The following is a 24,265-nucleotide window of genomic DNA, read 5'->3' as shown; positions in this document are numbered from 1 at the left end:
ATTAGATGATGCAGATATTTCTGCTCAGAGATAAGCCTGTGAGCAGGCTAATGTTGAGGTTAGGTTTTCCTAAACCTATTTAATCAATTAAATAGGTTGGATTTGGTACCTATATTTGATGTCTAATAAAGGAGATTGGGTTGGTTCAGTGGCAGTTTTCTTTTCATGTAATGAAATCTTCTCTCAGTTGATATCATGGTTTTACCCCAAGTTTCTTTTCCTGGGGTTTTTATTCTGAGGCCCTCTGTACCTGTGTGTCATTCCTAAGCACGATCATTTACTGTATAAATATTTTAAACACAGCTAGAAGTCAAAGTGCACCAGCCACTATCTCCAAAAAGTTGATTCTGTTCATCTGGACGTAGCGTTTTGTGGGAGAAACGTTTCGTCACTCATCCAAGTGACTTCTTCAGTTCCTTAATCTTAATTAAGATTAAGGAACTGACCTCCCAGCCCATTGTTCCTTCAGTGGGCTGGTTTCAGTCATTATGCAAATGTACTGTTTATAAGATTGGGGAAACCTGCAGTCAGCTGAGACTGAAGAAGTCACTTGGATGAATGACGAAACGTTTCTCCCACAAAACGCTACGTCCAGATGAACAGAATCAACTTTTTGGAGATTTACTTTCCTGGATGATTGAGAATGCATCAAGACACCAGCCACTATGGTATACATGGTATACAAACATATGGTAATACACCTTGTGTCAGGAAAACAATATCACTTTGTGCACAGTAGCAATTTGATATCATTAGAATTGGTAGTATTTCAAACACCGGTGGTACCTTAACTCCAGTCTTTTATGAGCAGTTCATGTGCACCCAGTTCTGTTTACAGCATCAGACCTAGATGAACGTGGGGGCGGACTGTGGCTAGAAACCCTGTGGGTGCAGTCCTGTCAGCGGTGGATCTCACTGCCAGCCACAGATCTCACTGGGGGATATTGCAGAAGGTTCTATGATTTTCTCCCACAAATACAGATCACTCTTCTTCTGACAAATGTATAAAAAGCCCTGAAACCATGAGAACTGTTTGCCAGAACATTATCAATGTTACAGCCTTCTTTATGAGGAACTAAATGAGCAATCAGCTTCTTGTGTGCTCACCGATCCTGCAGCACTCACGCCCTCTGCCTTTTAACGATGCTTAAGTAAACATAAACAGCACTGTATAGTTTTATGGTCTTAATCAATCAACAAAGACTATTTTGGACTCTGGAGATTGCAGCTCTGCTTTTTCCCAAGTACAGTCACCAACATGTCCCTAAAACTTCACACAGAACCTGAATCCCTCAACAAAACATCCATATTAGATTCACATTTTATGTTATATAATTTTCTTTTTTCTTTTCATGTCTGATTACCTTTTTTCCATACTTGGAACTGTCTGGATTCTATTTTTAACTGCTAATAAATCTATGAAAACATATCGTAAAACATAAAACGCTGCCAGAGTGAAATGCTATGTCTTGTGGCAAGAGACAAAAAGAAAAAACAAACTATTATATGACAGGTAAAGTAAACTGAGAGTGACAGTGTGTGAAATCAGAGCCAAAGATGTTTGAGTTTTGATCTGCTTACTCATCTGTTTCAGCAGTGATTGTTTGAAAGAGTATTGATAGATCTTTGGCTATCAAATAAAATGTCAGACTTTTAGCTTGCCATGTTTTAGTGCTCAGACTTCAGATACTACAAGTCCGAGTCTATAAATGTGACAGTGTCCCGCACATGTTACAAGCTCAAGAAACATTTGTCAGAGAGTCACTAACCTCCTTTGGGGAACAAAGGCATCTGACCTTTTCCATCTATTTCTAGGAAGCGCGGTAGTGACGGATGCATCCATGCAAGCTTCTGACAGTGTTTGTGTTGGCAGCTAGTTAGTCAGCTGCATCTGTTTCCGCTCTGCTTTTTAGTCATTGCTGATGTTTCTTGGTGGTGCACTCTTTACATGCAGATTCTAAAAACAACCCACTCATTCCAAGAAGGGATGGAAGAAAAAGGAAGTAAATATATACTAATATGTTTTCTGAGAGTTCTTTGTTTTTCAGTGCTGTTTGTCTTTGACTGTTTCTGTTACATAATTGCAGACACTTTTTTTGGGTGGTCGGTGGGGGTTGATTATTGGCCCTGAAGTAAGGCCTTGAAAAAAAAATTTTTCTCCCTTTTGTTTTATATCAACTATATATCTATTTATATCTATATCTATATCTTTTTGGATTTATGCTCCAACTATTTGATAGGAAGGCGCTACAACCAAGCTAGCAGATATTTGAAACAATGCTTAGGCCCACAACGGGTTCCGTATGTATAACTTAAAAAAGAAAAACCAAAATGACAATTTAAAGACAGATGTTTCCTCTTTTATAAGAGATACAGAACACTAGAAAGAGTACTTGCCTTATCTCCATTCAGAGCATCATGGATTTCACTGTTCAGAAAACCTTTACACGTTTAGATATTTACATGTATAAATAAATACATCTTCAGGAATTGTGTGCATATATATTTTTATGTGATTGACTCCAAAACGTACATGCAAGCTACATCCAATAATGCATTGTCAGCACCATTAAAGCCCTTATTGATTTTTTTACATTTTAATTTTGTTTAATTTTTTTCTATGATGTTGATTAATGACTTCTCACTCTTCAGGTTATGACACCAGACTGGCTAATCTGTGCCATCATGAATCCTTGTCATTCCTCTTTACACCTGATCTTTGTCAATTTGGTGGTCCGATGCATTTCATAATAACACATTTAGAAATTCAGATAAGCTGGCACAATTTTTAGTTTTTCTTTTTTTTGTGATATATTTGAATTTTTGGGAACAATAAGGACTTATAAATGCTGATTATATAATTATATTTCTGTTGGTTAATACATAAATCAAGAGTTAATATCATCACACTCAACGATTGCTACATTTAACTAAATGCATATATCAAGGACACTTCAACATTACACACCAACACCAAATCCAACATTACATCTCATTATAGCATAGTCTTGTGTAAGTTGGTGAATACTCTTAAGGATAGCAGAGTGACAAATAACTTGTGATTGAAAGTATAAAATGTAGTCTGAAACAGGAAAGTACATATAAGGTTGACTTTATCAACTGATATTGCGCATACTTTTGAATTTGTAATGCTGCTATAAATGTTGCTAACATTACACTTTGATTTTAGGATTTAACTGTGTGTTCATTACCATAAGATCATTCTCATTAGCCACTTGAGGGATTGTCTAGTGCTGAAAACTTGCAAGATCAGTTTCCCATCTTTTTCAAAAGTAAATTTACACTAAAAGCAGATCTAGACCTTTTTATTGACTTGGCTTGCATACATACAGTACAGCTTTGGTGTTGTGACATGGGAAAAAGATCTTTCTTTGTATGAAACCACTGTTCTGTTTACTTCTATTTATGAGATTCCCTCCTACTTGATTTTCCCATCTTAGCAACTTGCACTTAAGTGGTAGACAAGCAGCTACACCACTTAGCCAACTAGCCAGCACTGTCCTCAAGGATGGCTCACACAGGATACATTACAACCAAAAGGTTGGGTGTAGTGAAAATCCAAATTTTTATATCTATGTGAGGGTGAGATAACAGACCAGAACCAAAATAAAAATAGGTTATGTGATAAACATTAGTCATGCATTGATAGTACTCCACTATGTGAGATATTCTTTTATTAAAAAGACAAAGTATTCGGTCCACGCTACAAATTATTCAGGCAATCAACTGATTCAAAACAGCCAACTGTTTTACTGCCGTTCCACTTTAATTTCCCTTTGTTTTACCTTTTAAAAAGTCATATGCTCTACTTTCCATGCAATGAGGTCTTAAGGGGGGGAAATCACAAAACACTTCACATATCACAGTCACATCTTTCTGGATAAAATTTTAATGTCGGCAGCAAGGGAAGAATACCAACACCAGTGCTCTTCTAAAATGATTTAACATTGTTGTACATTTAAGGTGAATCTTGAGGTTTTTTAATAAAAACAAAACTGCAAAATGTTTTTCATCGTCTTATCTTAAACTTGTGACTTGGTTTACAGTTTTTCTTTCTTTTGAAAACACTCACTATGTAACCACTGGGCGGTAGTGAAACTTGAAACAGGCAGTACCCCATTTCAAAGTAAAAGCTGTGTCTTATCACTTTTGCTTTCAAGGCAAACAGTCTATGTTTCCAGCATGGGTCACACTGTTCAGAGTTTCACAACTGCATAATGAGTAATTGGTGAGTGTTCGAGGACAAGACGGCACCATACATGTATTCATGTTGGAACCGCAGCAATATGCTATTGACCAAAGATATGTCAGGAGGTTATTGGTGCAGCAATTTATAGCTCTTTGCAACTAATGTCATTTAGCAATGGAAAGCAATACCAATGCGTGTTGTTAGATTTTAGTGACTAGGCCTTAGCAATCGATTTAATAATGACTGTTAGCAACCTCCAGCAACTTCTTCCTACAACTACAGTAGGGGAATACTCATTTTTCTCCAGTGACTCAGCTTTATAGATTTGGAATGCCTTAGTTTTTCAGACCAAATGGAGCAGGTTAGAGACAATAAACTTCTCATCTTCTTCCTCCATCTTTTACTTTTTCATGCTACCACCATGTGTCAAAGGTGCATGGTAAACAATGGGGCCCAGCTTACACATAGGGATAAATCTGTCTGACAAAGTTCCAACACTGTGATGCAAGCAGTAAGTGCAACTATATGTTAGGTTATGTTTATAACTGATATTTTCAAAAGGATGATTTTCAAATCCCAAACTGAAGAACTAACTTTCTGACCTAGTTAAAGATTTGTCTGGTTTCCATAGAGATTACTTTTACATGTTTTGATATAGATTTAGTGTGTATATTGGTGTGTGTTGGTGCATCCCTGTACTTTTTTCAAAGGAAATTTTGATTTACATTTAAGGTCATGCTAGGAAACCATCAAGTTTTAGAGTCCAAATTTAGGAACGTGCGTGTGTGTGCAGGGGTGGGTGGGTGGAAAGGTGGGGCTATTTCAAAAGGCATTTTTTTCACTTTAGCTGAATTCAAAATGTAATTTTGAAATGTAATATCTATGACATTCACAATTTGGATTTTGGAAAACAAAAGTCTTCCAGATTATAGTTTGCACACACACACACACAGTAGTTTATTATAAATATTTAATCGAAATTCTTCATTAGTTTTCTTTTTTTCAAACCATCTAGCTACTGTTTAAAATCTCCCCACCTACCCACCCCTGCCCTAGCTCCTCAATTTAGTTGACCAGGAGCTCCTGGTACTGCTCAGACCGGAGGAAACGGCCAAAGGAGTCTTTCTCCATGAGGGCATAGATCCTCTTCTGGGCCAGGTCAAAGGTTGAAGGGGAAAGCTCCACCAAGTTCCTCAGGGTCACATCCTTGGTGAAGTGGTCAATATTGACCTGTTAGAGAGATATAAGACAAAAACCAAAATTCTCTCAGAAGCAAGTAAAACTCGGATAAATAAGAGAAGTTGATATAAAATACGGGTGAAAATATGAGTAATATTTTTATATGTTAACACTAACAGGCAGGCATCTGTATCTGTTTCTATCTAGTCTAACCTCTCATGCAAATATGTTTGCCAAGACGGTAACGGCAATAACCTGAAATTTTACACTTAAATGTGATGTTACAGTGGCTACAGTCTTTGTTATTTCTAATTTTATAAGATCATTCTGATCAAAAAGGTAGATCTTATGAAATTAAAACAAGTATTCCTAAAACTTGTTCACTCAAAACTCACTTGGACGACTCAGTCATGGTTAGTTACGGAGTGTACCAATGGTGATAAAAGCAACAGATAAATGATTATTTTTTTTTCTTTGTTGCAAAAGAGAAAAATTACCACAGTTCCAAATACTGGATTGATTTTCAGTTTTCAAAAGTTTGGTTATAGAAGGCTGATGAATATTATGCTTTTGTTTCTAAATAATGCAATTTGAATTCTGCCTCTAACCAATTTTACATATTTCAGAGCTCTCTGTGGAGTGATTGCTAATCTAAGGTGCTATATGTTTTGGTTGTCATCCTCCTGCTTTTGTTTTTTAACTTTTCTTTTATTATTTTCAGAAGTTACTTAATCATTCTTAGCCTGGTTTGATGACTTTTCCTTAAGTGGCCCAAAACACGCAAAGATTAAAATATGCAAAAAAGTTATGCAGTTGTACCAATGCTGCAAATATTTGTACATCAAATTTAACCTGTATCTATTTAGATCCACCAGTATGCCTCAAATTGTGGCAAACAATGTTCTTAGTCAGTCTTGAAACTGTGAACCTGTGGACTGTGGAAGGAAGGCAGAGCACAGAAAACCCACACAGGCAGGAGAAAACACAAAACACAGAAAGGACCCAGCTGTGTTTATAACCAGGAAACTTCTTGCTGTTTTGGGATAGCACTATTAACTCCACCATGCTGCCTGTATAATTATTAAGTATAAAATAATGTTAATATAAAATGATATAATTTAACGTAATGAATTATATTAATAATTGAAGGTTGTAGTGATGGTACTTTGGCATTGTAAAATCAAAAACAAATTCACTCTCAACTTAGGATACAGGATTAATGAGCCAATTAATAATGTCAGATAAACTATTTTTACATTCCAAACAGATCTGTGCTTTGGAATTCAGTGTAGACAGTCATTATGGAAATCTTGTCCTGGGTCAGTTTGACCTGGAACATACTGTGAACACATGAAATACTTAGAGTATGAAGAGTGTTAAAGTAAGAGGTCAAGCATCAGTTTCCACTTTGTGAAACAAGCAATGTATGATTAATTTGAAGATTAACTATCTATCATCTCAATGAGGCTGAGCTGATGAAAGAGTAGGGATAGGGAAGTGACATGAGTGCCTGACCTCTCTGGGTCCCTCAGACTGGATAAAGTCTTCGTAGATCTTCTTTGCCTTGCCAGCCATCTTCGCTGGGTTCTTGGTCTTCTTGAAATCCTCACAGGCCATCCAGAACTCGATGTTCTCATTACTGAACTCAGACTGCAGGAAGCTACGGAAGGCAGACAGACCATCTAATAGAGGGAGACATGACAGAGAAGGTCATAAACTGATATGTTATAGGATACAGACTCACAGGTTGTTATCAAACCTCTCTCCTGGTATGCACTTCACTGAGGAAATATGTTGGCAATTGTAAGCTTCAGTTAAGTTACAGTGACAGTCTAAGTCAAACTAAACATGATTTGAGTATATCTGTTACACTTCAAACATGGCTCAAGAATATGGGTAATGTCATATTCCCGCAAAGGCCACAAAGTTAAAACTGGAAAGGAACACCATACAAAACTCACCTTATTTTGAAATGGGTTCTAAGTTTGTCACTTAATGAAGAGACTTTCAATTTACTAACGATACAGAGGAGTCAGCTGTTAAGGTGAAACGTCAGAACAGTACAAAAAGATCTCTGCAAATCACAGTATTATATCATCAACCACTGTGCTTATTAACAGCTTTTGTCCACAAAAAGGGACTAATTAGAGAACAGCTTACATACAGCAATGTAGAAAGAAAGGGAATTACATGTGCTATAATGTATCTTTTCTTTTTATTTGATCACTGTACGTAAAAAAAACAAACAAACAAAAAATAAATTAAAGGAACAGAAAGCTACAATGTAATTCTAGTAATGGTGACATTGATAAGGAACACTGATAACAAAAACAAAGAAAAAAACTCGACATGGGTTGTTCCGACAGTACACCATTAATATAACTTGTGAGAAAACTGTTTGCATCCAAAGAAAAAAGAAAGACTTCTGTTTTTATTTGTTTGTTATGGATGGCAGCCAAGGCTTAGGAAAAGCTAATAATTTGGATTGTACAGGAGATGCAACAATGTTTCGTGCTAAAAAATGTAGCCACTTGGGTGTCACTTGAGAGAGCACATCCTCTCTCAAGTGACAGGATCTACTTATCAGCTCTTTTATGCTCTTTTATTTAAAAGTGCTAAAATCCATGTGCAAACCCAGACACAGTCGGCAGTAATGACAGACTCTACTCTTGCAGAACAACACTCCTTGACAAACAGTAGAAACTGTTTCCGAACAACTCAATGAGCACAAGAAATGGTACAAAAGGAGTGTTGACCCAGCCTCTAGATTTTCCAAAGACTAATCCCACTGCATATTAACTGAAATAAGTCTGATCCACAAAGGCCCCAACCTTCAGCCCACAAGGCCCAAAGGATCTATTGCCAGAGTCCCAGAGCCATGGTTTATGTATGAAAGACTTTTTTTGGTTAATTTTCACTAAACTTGGGGAATCAAATGCAGGACAGAGATCCAAATGTTTAAGCTCACAATAGCACGTTTTTAGCTGATTCTGGTCTCTGTGGCTAATTTCCCACTAGACTGCTTTTGCAGAGCTGGGCTAAATTTTATGAAGGCTTAAAAAGACTTGTTAATACTTAAGAGCCTGTTGCTGCTCGCGCATTAATGCCAAGTGACAGGTGTGTGCTGACTAGCTGTCTGCTGATCAGTTCCTCACCTCCTCAAGTCACTGAACTGGACCTTTCAACCATGTTTGTGATGTTGGTGTCTTTTGCACAATTTTTCCCAAATTATTGTTATGTGACACATAAGTCTGTGGATGCAGCTTGTGCTAACTTTGCACACCTCCCCCTTGTCCAAATATGGGCACTTCTGGCTCCCCCTGCAAAAAGCTGGCAGTGACATAAAACTAAGTCAGTGCTTCAAGGTTGTTTTTCTCAATGCAGTGGGTGATGTCACAGAGGCTATGTCAGTCTTTTGTATAATGCCTGTGGTTACTCCTCTACTTTCTGTTACCACACTCCAGGGAGAGGGTGACAACCATGCCGTCTTTTAGAAAAGGCCAGGCATTTTTCATGAATTAAATCCTAAACCCCCCACCAACCCCCACCCCACCCCCCACCAACCCCTCAATAACTGACCACTGTTGCTGGGTTTTTTTCCTGAAATATCAGTCCGCCTATACTTTTCTAACTGCTACCTGTTTTCCATTTTTCATACGTCTGTTTTTCCCCTCGTGACTAAAACCATAATTAAAGCATTACATAACAGACACCTCAGTTTCAAAAGCCTTTATTTGACAAATGAAACTGCCAGTGTTACACATTCCATGTCTAAATAGGACTTTACATGATTAAGAAGCTGACAGAATTAATGTAAACTGTAGATTACAATGCATTTCTGTTGTTACTGATTAAAAGCGGATGGATGGTGTATGTTATTTAGTGGGGCTTTACTGCATACCTTTAAAAAAAAAAATCCACAAACAAAACAAAGCCCCCACAACTTTATAAACATTTAGACAACTACCTTTCAGGAATGTCAAAAAGTAACAAATTGATTATTTATGGACAAATATAAAAGCACTTTGGTTATCACAAAATAATTATCCAAACTAAAGCTTGATAAAACAGCCACTCATTTCCCCGAAGGCCATTGTAGCTCAACACAATGCCTGCAAAAGGTCCCATTGTCTATACAGGCGTATGCTGCAAATGATAAGCTTTCTGCTGTGGCCTCAGGCCTTTATCTTCAATCTAAATGGCTAGCTTGATTAAAAATAGCACAGAGTCCTAATCAAGTTGTTGCTTTTTCTTTTTTTGTCTTTTTTGGAACGAGTACAAGGGCACACAAAACGCAAAGCGCACATGCACAGGCACAAGTTTGTAAATGAGAGCTGCAGCGACCAAAGAACACAGCCTCGTGTTTAGTGTTTGTGTATCTGCCTTTGACAGGATACTCATGAAATTAGTTTTATTAAGCTCCAGTGAACCTTCTTGCTGATAGTACGTGAATCATTCAGCAACACGTTTAAAAACAAAACCCCTAAAAATGAAATTACTGTAATTTAAACCAAATTACTATGCCACCAATTAAACCCTTTTTATGTCAAGTGTAATCTTTTTTGTTTCATTTTGACAGGTAGTTATGCATTATGTATTTTCTTCATAATATTGACTGTTGTGCGAGGGCGTTGGTGGTGGGGTTGTGGGGGGCAGAGTGTATCTCTGTGCATGAGAGAAAATAATTCATTTACAATCCCAGTGGACTTAACAAGGAAAAAGCCATAAAAACAAATGTTAATGCAAAATAACATGTGGATAAATAATCACAGTGTGACAGTTAGCGGCAACTGCGCAATAAATCAGTGCTGCTGGAATCACTTTGACTGCTCCCTAGAGATGTAACCAAAACACCCATAACCTTCCTGGGCTGGTATACACATTTATTCAAGCATGCAAACACTGGAGGAACGTACATCTCTCTGCCCCAGACGGTGCTGAAGGAGCCACTTAGAAAGGTCCGTTGCCCCTTCACTGAGCTCGGTAGAGGAAATGGTTCTCTGTTCACGTATCAGCAACATCTGTATCTAGGGTTTGTTTTAATGCGCAGGGGCCACCTAAGTGACTTATTAGCTGGAGAGTTTACACGTAGTACTATATACCGCTAACCATTAGAGTTAATCATCAGTCTTGCTGGCTCTCAGGCTTTCTGTTCACTTTGCGAGGTAAACAGCCGAGCCAGAAATTGAGTGTTTGCTGCGCATGGCGACTGTAAATATTATTTTCCCTTCTTCTTACATTTTTCAACATCTACGCCAAAAACTCTCTTTATATAACTCTGTCCCCTGCAAATTATTTCATTATGTGTATTGTGTGTTTTTTTTAAAGTAAGACTTGGATAGATATATAATTAGATAAATGCATTTTATCCCCTTTTTAAAGATTTAAAGATGTTATATAAAGGTTTTTTTTATTCATATTTCACCAAGCTCCTGCTACCCATAGTGTACTGTAAACCCATGCAGAGTGAGCACATAATATTGGATGAGATAAAGATCAAAACCTTATCGTCACCATCTCTCTTATCCAATTAAAACACCATGGCCACATGTAGGTCTTAAGCACACACGTTTGCTGTCATGGAAACCAAAGCCTGCTAGCTGTACTGTTTCTGTTTAAACTGTCTTGCAGACAGACACCAGACCTCAAAGAAGGCATGTTTTCACCCTTTGACACTGATTAAAGTTAAACTACAATGATAGCTCTTACATAATGGAAATGACAGCTTTGGAGAGAAGAAAATAATGATGTTCTTCAGGCTTCTCTATGAGGAGTACAACAAAGCAAATTCACTTTGTGGTGCACGTAAAATCTTTACTTGGAAAATGTCCAATTTTGGGATTTCAGAAAGCAGAATTGTTGGTGTGCACTTCTGGCTTTGCTGTTACATAAAGTAAAAGACTTGTGAGGTACAATATCAAGAAGCAACAACTTTCATTTTTTTTGAAAAAACACTTTAGAGACCAAACACTTTTTAGTAACAGCCACATCCACCTATTCATGCGGTGCTTTACTTAACACCTGTAAGCCCTTATCTGCCACACACACATTTATAAGGAGACATGAGGGGCACTACTTGAACATGTGGACTGGAGGAGACCTTCCAATCCACTCTAACTTCTCGAGCCACAGATGTCACATAAAAAAAAATAAAACTCAGCCTTTTACAAAAAATAGGCAATAACAAAGCTCCCTATTACAAGAAACGCAACAAAACGTTCAGCTTGAGCTTTCTGGTTAAGAAAGTGTAAGTGTGAGAAATAGAGAGGGTTGACCTACAGCTGTTGTTCAGGACCCGGTCCAGACTCTCACGCCATTGAGAAGCCTCTTCAGGAGCAGGCCTGTGTGCACAAAAACGCCTCTTTTCAGTCAGGAGGAAAAACAGTGAAAAACTTACCTCAGGAGCTAAGAAGGCTTTCTTTACAGTCTTTAGCTGCCATGTTGTTGGAAAACACTTTTGCTTTTAGTGCTTATACCTGGATAATGCTTGAAGCTTACAATTTAAACTGCAAAAAAACAGTTATTAAGGTAAACTTATGGTACAAAACTGCTTCCGGCACAATGCAGAGACTGCTATGTGGCAGTAAAGGTAAAATGTATGTATTTATTAATAATCAGGACACATTTCAGCCTTCTCACTGAATAACTGTACAGACACCTTTGTACACAAGTGCTGATCCAACCCAAAACAATCCTTGACTTTGAGAAATCTCACTCAGACGCGGACTTTCAAAGCAGCCAGTTAGACGTAGATTGTTGTTGATCAACACAGGTGTTAATAATCACAATAATTAAGGCTCAGACCTAAAAAAAAATTGCTTCTTTAATTCTTTAGTGTTTGCCTTGTTTTCCTTTGAAAATGGTTGGGGGAAAATAAAAATGACTGTCAACAGACACCAAGTAAACCTCTGATGAACTGTTGCCAGACAGCTTCAGAAAACAGGCTATAAATATTCAAACACATTGCTGTATTGTCCTTGTCTGAAAAAAGCCAGATGAAAGCTTTTGAACTGAGTTTGCACTACAAGATTTCACATTTCTGCAGAGGAAAAATAGACCGTCTATGTCTGAATCTTTCCCCGTCATTTCCACTGAGCTCCAACTTTAAACTCATTCAAAGTGGACTCTTATTAAAGACATTGGACAAAGAAGTCAGATTGTGAAACAATGCTGCCTTCCAGTCACCTTTTTAGGGAGCATTTCCAAAGCAGCCTGCTTTTTTATATGGGGTAAAAATAGTTGGAATAGCTAGTGAGTGACACCCAATCTGCGTCTTTAAAAAAAACAAAGGAAAAAAAGTGTGCTTCAGAAAAAATGAGGGTTAAGAATAAATAGTAAGAATTCAAACCAAAGCTTACGGAATTACGAAACATAAATTCGACTTTCTCGATGATATAAGAGAGTTCTGACAGCTCAGGCAGGAGAGCTGCTGTGACTGCTGTGAGCCAAACTAAACAAAAAGGTCAAAGGAGCTGCAAGACAAATTTATATTAAATAAACCCAAATAAAGCTTCTGCCACAGCCACATAAACCTTCCTCAAAGCTGCACTGTGGCTGGTTTTTAGGTGGTAAAAAAAAAACATCATGCTTTTACTGACACAAGTCAAGGTCTTTCTAGTCTCCATTTTATGCTTCAATTTATTTAAAACATTTTCCATTATGTTAAAAACAAACACTGAAGGCAAAAGTTTCCCTTACAACACCAAAAGTCTAGGTGTACAGTAACAGAAGACAAATAAACACAAAAAAACGGCATAATTTAGCATCTCATACATATTTTACCACTACCGCAGTCTGTTCAAGGCAATGCATTTGAAATCTCAAGCTTTCTACCATCACACTCCCAACGTCTGAGCCCACTCAATGTCTGGGGAGGTTTCACTGGCCCCTTGATCTCCACATCTTGTACCTGCTCGGGGCTCTGTTCTCCCGCTTTACCATCAGTTATCTGGTTAACAGATAATCAGGAAAACCCTACCTACATCACAGACATTTGGCCCTCGGAGGGAAAAACACTCACTTCTGGAGCTTCTCCGGTTTCTTTTCAGTCTTCTCAGGGTAGGGGATGATGAGGTCGATGGCATTTTCCGGCTTCTGCAGTAAGACTCCTAATTTCGACTTGATCTCCTTGGCCCTGAATGACAGAAAGAAGAACGGGACAACAATGCTTTAACACCTAACAGTCCGGTCCAGATGCTTATCAAATTGTGACACTGTGATAAGTGTCATCCTCTAACCAGAGTAGTATATTTGAACAGGACACTGACATTACCCTCACAAGAAAAAATCTGCTTTAACAATCAGTGTAACACAGCTTCAGAAATAAAGCTGCTAAAACTGTTAAAAAAAATAAGTCAGGAACAAAACCTAAAATCCAGGTCTTGTTTTTATTTTAGCATTTACCACACTTTTATTTCTCTTTCTCTCATTAAGCAACATGCCTGACCTCCCTCAGTGTTTGAATGCTTAAGCAATACACTATTCATTTGTAAAACAATAAAAGCTTTAAAACAAGTCATGTACATTATTGTCTGTGTCAAAAAGTCTGTTTAAAAAGAATTTATAGGAGGCAGAAAATAGACCAGAAAAGTAAAAACTTCTTTTTGCTTTAAAGTGCTTTCCAGTGCATACTGTTAACTTTAATGGCACAGAACTCCCACAAACAGGTTACAAAGTTTAGTCAAACTTTGCGGGATCCAAACCACATTACAGCAACACACTATTAAGATGTAGGCAATGATTCGGTACTCACCTTTCGAGGCAGGTTTGGGGTAAAGCGGCTAATCCTTTGCACATTTTCCAGTGCTTTCAATTGCAGTAAAGAACAAATACAGTTTTCCTGTTAACCCACAGTCACTCCAGGGTTCCTTTTCCTTTCTGACTCTGCCTTTCAGCACATAGGGAGTTTTATACAGACGCCTTTTGGGCTGCGGGCCAACAGCTAAGCCAATCAGACTGGAATGTGTACTGCACGGGTAGCCTGGCTGAGGAAGGGTGGGTTTTCAGATGTGAATGGCTCTTTGCTTTGAGGTTTCAATTAACTGGTCCAGATACAGAAAGGAACATTAGATTTCACTGATTTAAAGTTTATGTAACAGGGATCTGAAGGTGCTAATCACGGTGTGGTTCCCATCTTGTCAGTGTGTTTATTTTATTTGCAGTGATGCATTTGAAAACAGTTCTTTTGAATTTGGTATTTATAGTTCCTGTTATATTTGTTAGTACCAATTTGTTTTCTTATCCTATTTACAGGATGTTTATTTTAATTTTTTTTACCATTTTACACATTTCTTTTAATCTGACACATGAGTGTGGCTAAGAGTGAATGTGTTTACAGTTCAATTGAGTTCTTTTTGTATATCACAAATCACAATAACAGTCTGCTCAAGGTGCTTTATGTTGTAAAACCCCCACAATAATACACTATTGTTTAAAACTATAAAACTATAATGTAGAACTTAACTGCGACTGAAGTTTGATGCTAAGTATGAGCTAATGTTTAACTTGTTTTGTTCCAGTTAATTGTGTCAGCTGTGTATACATAGACTTCTTTTAAAAGTTACTTTATTTGGCTTTTCCCCGCCCAATGTACTGAGCAAAGAAGAAAGAAAAAAGGCAAATGTACACGTTAGTTATAAAGGTATTTTTTGATTCACCTCGGGCTGTCGGGCTAATTTTGATTCCAAACAAAAATCTGCAAAACTGTTGTTATTTTTAACCAAATTGAACTTTTCGATTTATTGAGTATTGATAGTTTAAAGCCATTTATATGGACATCTGAAACCCCAATCTAGAACTTTTGTAGGCTTGACTTGCTGTCACCAGAAACTCTAAATTGAAGAAGCTAAAAGAGAGCCTTCATCAATTTTCCCCTTTTGACTGACAGAATTACAGACTTTGGAACTTGTAATATAACTTCTAGTATGATAGTTCTGTCCCCACTGCTCCATATTATAGCTTGCCCTGCGACTTAACATTTTTAATTACAGATCATTTGCTCATTTTGTTTATTGTTGTTTTATGTCACACAACTGACTGCTGTCTAAATTACAACCGACCAACCACGTCTCCTAAAAATTGCATATATACATAACGGCAATAAATTGTTTACCCAGTTACATTTACTGGGCAATGTACATCTATTTGCTGCCTGGGTTAAGCTGCGCCTCATTAATTATCTGCATCAGAGTAGACACGGTGGCTAAAATGCAAGACTCGTGTACATAGCAATCAACTCTCTCACTTGAGAGCAAGATTTACATCCTGGCTCGAAGACACCCATACTTTGGCAGATGCTGCGCTGCTTTCTGCAGAAGTATGAACTCAGCTTTAACCAGATTTCACCAGAAATTTGATCAGAGATAATGCTTCTCTGAAATAAATTTTGACCACTAAAAAACCCTGTATCTGACTTGCACATAATGCAAATGCAGTAGCCAATTTTCTGGCTGAATATTCTTCTGATTATATATAAATATATAAGAATAAATGCTCACAGTGCCACATGTGTTCACTCTCTGCAGATTCACTGCAGAAATACATGCAGTTTTGAAAAATAGGGACTTAAGTTAAGGTTAGAAAGGTTAGTGGGGTTTACTTAAAGGTAAGTATGCCATCTGTCTTTTTCTTATCCACTAAGTATAACTTGGTCATAATTATTGTTTTCCTCAAAATCAATTTAGCTGTAAATGTTATTTTCACAAGGCTGCATTGGACTGGGAGACGGTGACAGTTTTCTCTAATCTTGTACATTCCACTGAGTGATTCCTTAGATGTCCTTCAACCATGACACATTCATCGATTCAGTCTGATTCATCCCAAAAGATTTTGCAGCCTCTAAAATGTCGTTCTACATCCGTTTTACTGTTTGAACAATTGCAAGCTTAAGATTAGTTTCAGAATATCAGTGAGTGAATGCACCATTCCTTTTAGTAACTTCAGGGACAAAATACATTCTTGTAAATACTGCTTTTTAACATCTCTGTATATGATAAACACAGCAGACTGAACAATTTTTAACCTTGAAATCTATTTTTTCTTTTTTTTGGCTTGATTGGAAAAACTGCATGAGTATATGTCAGAGAGTACTCTTGATTGCTGTCAAATAAATATATCTATCTGTCTAGAAAATTGGTTTTCAGCTGTTACAGCACTTATTGAGCATTATATTGAATGTACTGCCCAAGGTCCAAAGAAGAACATTCTGTTGAATGACTAAAGCATGATGTGGTCACAAGCTTTTCATTGACAACATAAGCCACCTACATTTAATTGAGAAAAATAGTGATGAATTTCTTTATTCACATGCTGCTTGCCAGTGTTATAAAGGCCAGACATGTTATACGACCAATTCATTACAAAGATAGAGCCGGCTAATTCGAATTCTCTCAAAGTTTTGATGCTGATCAAGATTCTAATCGGCAGCAGAAGTTATTAGAAAGCAATTATGAGGCTTCTGATTTTAAAATCTCGTCATGAGCAGGTTATTGTACCAACTTTATTAACCTTAGTGTCATTACTCTTTTGTGCGTGCATTTAAGTCACTGCCTTGGGCCCCTTTAGAGCCGAATTTAAATCTGTTTCTGAAACGTGACATGAGTGTAATACGTGCGACATGTGCGCTATAAGTTAATTTGTACTACTGAGCATACACATAACTGAATACATATGCACTGACCTGCTTTGGAAAGGAGGAAGACAGTTCACTGTTAGCCCTCAAAGCTAACTGCAACAAACCTTTCCCCAAACAACGATTAAGATTTGAATAGCCTACTTATACTTAGTTTTTAACATACATGTGACTCACTGAATTGCTTCAGTTTACTTTTCTTACTTTGGTATTTGATTTATCTGCAGTAAAGAACACTGAAAGTAAACAGAGCTCAAAATTTGCTATGGTGATGAACCCCATGAGATGAAAATCTAAATATATGAGCCAGAACAGCCCTGGAAAATTTCTAGTTTCACACAGTTTAACACTAATAACAAATAAATAAACAGCCATTTTCCTAAGAACATTGAGACTGCTGAAAAAAGAGAGGTAGGGGTTTCTCAAATGAGCCCGAGGTGCCCTCTGGACCATGATTTGCATTCTGTAGCCTTAAAAAGAAATCATCATGTTGCTACAACAATGTAGTCAGAAGGCGTAGGCTTCTGTACAGCCAGTGCTGTAGGCCAGACAAAAGAGGATGGTAAATTATGCAGCACTTGTTAAACTGAAATATCAGTCTGTCTTGGTATAGGTCAGGGGTCGGCAACCCGCGGCTCCGGAGCTTTAGTCCTTATACTGCGGCTCCGCGTGGTTTGGGAAAATAAATGAGAAGTATTTAGCTGAAGTGTAATTTATTTATGTTAGTTCTTTTTTAACTTGTAGTTCTAAATTGAAAGATTATTGTGATAGTGAAATATAAAAATACAATTACATTCTATTATTTTTTCATCGCTCAAAATAAGCGTCACACTCGGTGTACCCGCTGAAACGCCGTGCATTTATCGAGACTTTCAACAGCAGGTAGGCCAATTATGGACCTTAGGATCCACATTATGTCAGCAGCTGTTCTCCTCCGTGAACTATGTTAAAAACAAACACCGCTCACGCCTCACAGATGACAGCTTACAGTCCTGCGTAAAGATGAAAGTGACTTCGTACAGCCCCGATTTGCAAACGCTGTGCGCAGAGGTTCAGGAGTAGAAGTTCCATTGTAAACATACCACGGCAGACCCAACGCTGTTTGCATTGACCACTTTTCACACACAGTTGCTGTACGCATACAGCCGGCTGTAGCTTTTCAGCTCACAGCCCGACACATACCAACACAACAGCATAGATAGCACAGACGTTAAGACGGCGAGGCGTGATTGCGGGTGCCGCTCAGGTGCGTCCGCCTCCCCTGCAGCGGTGCTGCAGACCACGCCCCGCCACACACGTTAACCAGGTAAAATACATATTTAGGCAGAATTTTGCAAATATCTATTTTTCATCTTTTAGCAGCATAGTGCTTTTTTTCCAATTATTTTTTAAAAGTCAGGTCAAGGCTCCAAAAGCTCAAAGGCGACATAAGAGTGGTGGCTCACAACAGTTTTTGTTTGCGACATGGATCATTTTAGTTCAGCTGGGTGTCTTTCCTTTTGTTATATTTCTTTAAGAGTTCAAAATGTGTTAATTACATAAATAAAATGTAATTTTCTCTGTAGCACTTCAAGGATTTCATAAGCAACACACTTTAGTTGTTCATACAAAGCATAAAGGTAAAAAACAATATATGCAGTGTTATCTTCATTTTAGATGTCAAAAAGTATTTGCGGCTCCCAGTGTTTTTGTTTGCGTGGAAACCGGGTCCAAATGGCTCTTTGGATGTGAAAGATTGCTGACCCCTGGTATAGGTGTTTTTATTAAAATACCAAAAACATATCATAACCTGGTACAGAGTTGTTTGTTGTCATTTTCTCAGTTTTTTGTTTAGTTTTTGAACACTTTAAGCTGCATATTTGCTCTGAACTTTAAGAGGTTATGGTGAGGAAAACAATTTAATTACTGTGTAGGAAAGCCTGTGTTAGTGTGAACTACATTACCCAGCAGCCTCTGGACAGTGATGGGATACTGTTAAAAATACTACTTGTCTACTTGTCTTATATTGTGTGTTAGTGTTAGGGTCATTATGGAGTTTTGCCTGCGTAGAGCAAGATTGTTCCTGCTCATCCTGCAGATAATTTACCAGATTGGGATCTACTCTGTGTGAAGACAGTCATGAGCAGTTTTTCATATTTGGTAGCGCTCACTGCTTTGCTGGTGAGGCAACTGCTATCGGGGAGTGCCATTTCCACAGGGTGGGTGGATTTCGCCTTCTGTAAGTGTTTAGGTGGCATGTTTAAAAGCACCACCCACAAAAATAAGTTGATTAATCATCATGATGTTAATCGTGGCTCAAGAGTTGGCAGTTCGTCTTGTAATCGTAAAGTTGCCGGTTCGAGCCCCGGCTCGGACAGTCTCAGTCGTTGTGTCCTTGGGAAAGACATTTCACCTACCACCTACTGGTGATGGCCAGAGGGTCCGATGGCGCGATATGGCAGCCTCGCTTCTGTCAGTCTGCCCCAGGGCAGCTGTGGCTACAACTGTAGCCTCCACAAGTGTGTGAATGTGAGAGTGAATGAATAGTGGAATTGTAAAGCGCTTTGAGGGTCTCAAAAAGTGCTATATAAATGCAATTACCTATTATTACCTAGATTGCTTTTGTTGTTGGTGGCTGCTCAAGTATGTTGTGGGGGCTTATCACGTAAAGGTTTTAGGCTATGCTGTATTCTTTCTGTCTACTTATTTGTAACAATAGTGCTTCATTAATGCTGTGACAGGCAAGAGAAGCAAACAAAGCTGCATAGGAGATTTGCTTTCATTTCCTGGAAACCAAAGTTGAAGAAGGGACGGACCTTTGAGTAGATGTGTACTTAAGGCAACGGCAATGGCTGGACTGCTGTCCAAATAAACTGGCACGAGTTGGCATCCAGGTACTTTGTTTGCCACTCTAACAGGGACTCTACACTCAATTTACACATGTAATGGTTGTCTGAAAATGCAGTCAACACAATAAAGTAGTCTTTTTCAAAGGTAATGGTCTCCAAATGGCACAATAAATGCATGCATATTGTGTGAAAAGGTAGCTTTAGCAGCTGGACTGGACTTATTTTTGTTTTGTTTTTGAGATGAGTTCACCTTCCCAGACACTAAATGTAGAAAATTAGCTTTAGGAGTTGGTGAAAGTGGATACGTTAGAGTTTCTCCTAATTAGGGAACAAAAGCTGCTCTGCCCTTCATAGTCACAGATGTTATGCAGGCAGAGGTGGCTGAATACACTTACTGTACTTGGAGCTCGAGCTGTTGGGTCTCATTATATAGGATCTTGTTATCTGAGATGTTTGTTGCTCTTGCACACAGCAACACTTGGCTTTAGCTCACTTGCAGTGCGTATTAACCCTGACAATTAGCTCTTTGAACTCAGATGAACAGACACTTAACACTCCTTTTTCAAAATGACAACACATTTTCTTCACAACCATGTTGTTACTCTTACACAATTATCACTTTTTTTTGTCTCAACCCAGAGTTTGCCATAATTGCTGTCTTCCAAGGAAGAAAGTAAAGCAATACTTCATTGTTACCAGATGCTTTTTTTTTTTTTTTAGCATAACAGGAAGAAGAGTGGCTAACATTATTCTAGAAATACAAGCAAGCGCCAGTACTGGGCTAATCTCAGGGCTCTGCTATGACTCTTTGGCTCAGATTAAAGAGATTGCAGACAGTTCCTGACATTTCACTCACTTCCCACTAGTTAAAGGTCAACAATGAGCGTTCTGCGATAAAAACTGCAAAGAAATAATGCGCTGGAGGAGAATTTGTCTACGTTTGAATTGAAGGCAAAACAGGCCTCCAGTGATGTCAGAAGGTCAGTAGGCGTTTCGTGATAAATACAGAACGGGGTTTTATTGTTGAAACCAGATTGGTTCTGAGATCGTGAACATCTAAAAATATCCAAATGGTTATAGCATTATAGAGGTATTGTACTCCTTAAAAACTCCCTTTGCAAAAACAGAGATATAGCAGATAAATGGTTCTAGGCTTTTGTTTGTTTTCAGAATTTGATTTTCAGAATTGCTGAAATAACTTTGATGCCATAAGTTTTTTGTTTGTACCTCCATGCTGCTGATCATTTTTCCTCACTACATTCTTTCTTTTGTTAAACCTACTACAAACTGCCGTGACCCAAGATGTGGACACACCTGTGCACTTAGAATATTATTAGTGTTTTATAATGTTTGCAGGGAACATCAGTATCCTGGCCACTTTTTTTCCCCTTGCCAGATCATTGTTGTTATAGCTAATAAAAACTAGAAACGAAAACTCAGTTAAAAAAAAAACTACGTTTATTGTTTGGCGAGTAGTTGCTAGAAATTGTAGCTGTTGCTAATCGATTGAAAAGAGGGTGCTGCACCAAAACCCTCACTGTGTTTGCTTTGGTCATTAGCAGACTGCTGCAGCTGCCCATAGTTTTGATGAAAGAGGTGGACTTGTTACTTGTTATTCGTGGCTGCAACCTGCAAGTGACCAAGGAAATCACAAAGAGGAATTCAGTGCTGTTTTTTTGTCACCAATTCACATAACTGCCAGCAAACACAACAATCGGTCATAAAATTAACACTTTTCTTTGGTGACAAGTGGTTACCACAGAGTCACTGAGTGGCCTCTGAGAGTGTGTGAATCGAGCTTTATTTCATAGCCAACAACCTCCAGCAACCATTCACAAGCAGCTGAGTACACATTTTTTCCTAGTTTATTGCGATGTATCTTACTGATATTTAATTACATAAATAAAATAATTTCTGTTGGGATCAAAGATTAAAACTGTATTTACTAAAGTCTAGAAAAAACAGAAGTAAGAGAGCTAACCAAAACAAAAGGCACTGGGTGCTTCAGTTAACTTTTCAATCCACAGGAAATGATATAACTATCCCATGTCCTGAGATAACACTGGTATTAATCTACATTAACCATGGCTGCTTGCTGACATAAGAGAGGCAAGTCAAAGAGATCATGAGCCAGTGGGATCAAACACATACACATACCACATTCAAAGGGAATTTTGTACATGCTCACGCTATGATTTTTGTCTTTATTAATGTCACAACAGAAACACTTTTGATGTGTTCTTGCTTTCTTAGTAAGACGGCTGTGCAGAAGTGCAGGCATGAGGCTGGTTGAATAAGGAGGTGTCCAATTTCTCAGTGCTCTGTCCACAGGCCGGCGGGAGGAAATTAAATTGCTTTTCCCACAGCACCATTAATTGTTTTTGTTAAGTTGTTTATTTGTAAAGGCTTTTCCGGTGAAAATTGGGGAGGGGGACAGTGAAAAGCGGCAAAGCTTGTTTTCTCTTAAATTACTGTGGATTTGACTATTAAGGAACTGGCATTAACGCAGGGAGGAAAAAGATGTGTGGATAAATAATGATGTATTCGTTATCATTCCTGCCTTAGTTAAATAAATTGCATTCTCTGTTTGGAGAAATGGATTTTCCATTGGAAGGTCAAACCTAAATACTAGCAGTGGATCTGTTGCTAGGCTTCTTTTATTTAACACAGTTAAACACACCAAAAAAAGATATAAAATAAAATAGAATAAAAGATGATTTGCAGCTCATGTACTGCTGCAATGCATATTCTTCCAGAAATGTACGTTTCCAGCTGTTGCTGGCAGCTACACTAAAGAATTACAGCTACATAAAACATTTTACAAAGTACATTGGTTGGACAGTTATGTTCTAGAAATGCTTGGTCCAGATGCAAATGTGTTTCCTCTGTTTTTGCAGTTAAACTTCAACCACATCAGATCAGATAACCCACAACGCTGATTATCACATCCTTTTATCCAGTCCTGCAGTCTAGGTGTGTTTGGTTTTCAAAGATAGGGGCATGCATCAGATGAAATGGCCTTAAAATTGGTGATATAAAAACAAGCCAAGCCAAACATGACAGTGAAACTAATGCTGTGTATGGAAAATAGCAACAGTTTGAGGTGACTGTTAGAAACACAGAGGAGAGTTCAATCATGTGGTGTGAAAGCCTGTTTCCAAAGGAGCTCACGTACATTGTGTTTGTCATGTTCACACTGCTGACGGGGTTAATGCACTAAGGAGCACTTCAAGAGCAGCTTTGGACTGGTGGCTGTCTAATGGACTCGTAGATGGGAACACTGATGTGGTCACAAGCAGAAATAGGGGGCCGATTTTCCTATGGCCAAGAGACACACTTTCCAGTCACATGTCTGATGTCTAGTCTTTACGCTGGTTTTAACAAAATTCCCTGTTTTTCATTATTGTTACACACTAACGTGACTGTTCACCATTTGATCTCCAGACCAAGGATATTAAATGTGATCAAATGATAAAGAAAAAAAATCACTCTCTAAAGCACTTTGCTCATCCATTGTTATTAAATTTGCTTGACAAATAAAGCAAGTTGGATTAATATTCCACCTTCACTAGTTTTTATATGCAATTTTGAAACATGGCTTGGGTGATAAGGCTTGGCTTACAGTCAGGGCTTCAGTTAGTCCCAGATGTCTGTTTAGTCCTGGGTAAGTGGAGACAAGTGAAGTGCTTCCACTTCAAATATCTTTACGGACCCAGCTTTGTGCACAGGGGCAGTCTAATGCCGAAACAGAAAAAAAGATTTCCTTCAAAACATGGAGTGTTTTTACTTTCTGTTAATTTTATGAATAGCAGTCACAAAACTGTTTTAATTAGCCATAAGCAAATAAAGAAGACAATATTATTTACTTAGCATACCTTCATTTTAAGGATAGTTAAGGTTAGCGGAGGTTGTGCTTGCAGGAAGCTAACAGGAAATTACCATTGACCGTCCCTGAAGAGCAAGGGTTGCTACGTGAAATCCAGTCACGCTGGTATGAACATGTGATGTATGATTTGTATGATACTGTGGATGCAGTATGGAAATAATTCCAGTGACTAGTATATTGAATTGAAAGCAGAGTGTTTGAACTTTTACCTAAATGGAGAAGAAATGAATGCTAGAAATGGGTCTAAGTTATTTGCCCATGTTGTCATTGCATTTAGTTAAAAAAGTGGCAGATTGAGGAGCTAATGAGACTGAATATATTTTACACAGAAGTGGTTAAATTAGTGTGCACTGGGAAGCTACAGTCGGCCAAAACTGACAAATACTCAACAAGAGAGTATGAAGAGTGACTCATTTAGAGACATTTGCTGGATATAATCAGCCAGATGGTTACTTTTTTTAATGCAATAAACACTTGAAAAATGAAAAATAAAAAGATCAAGACAAAATCTTAACAAACAAGATACGGCATTC

The 24,265-nt window shown here is 38.0% G+C and overlaps 1 protein-coding gene across 1 annotated transcript; it reads right to left on the bottom strand.

Moving 5' to 3' along the window:
- Nucleotides 1-4,007: 4,007 nt before the first annotated feature.
- On the bottom strand, nucleotides 4,008-14,283 carry rgs5a (regulator of G protein signaling 5a). The gene is made up of 5 exons (XM_085138421.1): nucleotides 14,142-14,283; nucleotides 13,410-13,523; nucleotides 11,669-11,730; nucleotides 6,905-7,071; nucleotides 4,008-5,440 (listed from the first exon to the last, which is right to left on the bottom strand). Exons 1-5 carry the CDS (start codon nucleotides 14,183-14,185, stop codon nucleotides 5,276-5,278), a joined length of 552 nt encoding a protein of 183 aa, XP_084994547.1. The 5' UTR covers nucleotides 14,186-14,283; the 3' UTR covers nucleotides 4,008-5,275.
- Nucleotides 14,284-24,265: the final 9,982 nt, after the last annotated feature.

Source organism: Neolamprologus multifasciatus, chromosome 17 (assembly GCF_963576455.1).
Source record: "Neolamprologus multifasciatus chromosome 17, fNeoMul1.2, whole genome shotgun sequence".
Lineage (NCBI taxonomy): Eukaryota > Metazoa > Chordata > Actinopteri > Cichliformes > Cichlidae > Neolamprologus > Neolamprologus multifasciatus.
Note: the sequence above shows the minus strand (reverse complement) of the source record. Positions and strands in the feature narration are given on the sequence as shown.

Excerpts from the sequence above, each read along its gene's own strand:
- rgs5a (XM_085138421.1), bottom strand. The coding sequence starts at position 14,185 with ATGTGCAAAGGATTAGCCGCTTTACCCCAAACCTGCCTCGAAAG. Across the intron at positions 13,524-14,141 it reads CCCCAAACCTGCCTCGAAAG|GGCCAAGGAGATCAAGTCGA; the intron begins GTGAGTACCGAA and ends TCTGTCATTCAG. Across the intron at positions 7,072-11,668 it reads CCGGGTCCTGAACAACAGCT|ATGGTCTGTCTGCCTTCCGT; the intron begins GTAGGTCAACCC and ends TCCCTCTATTAG.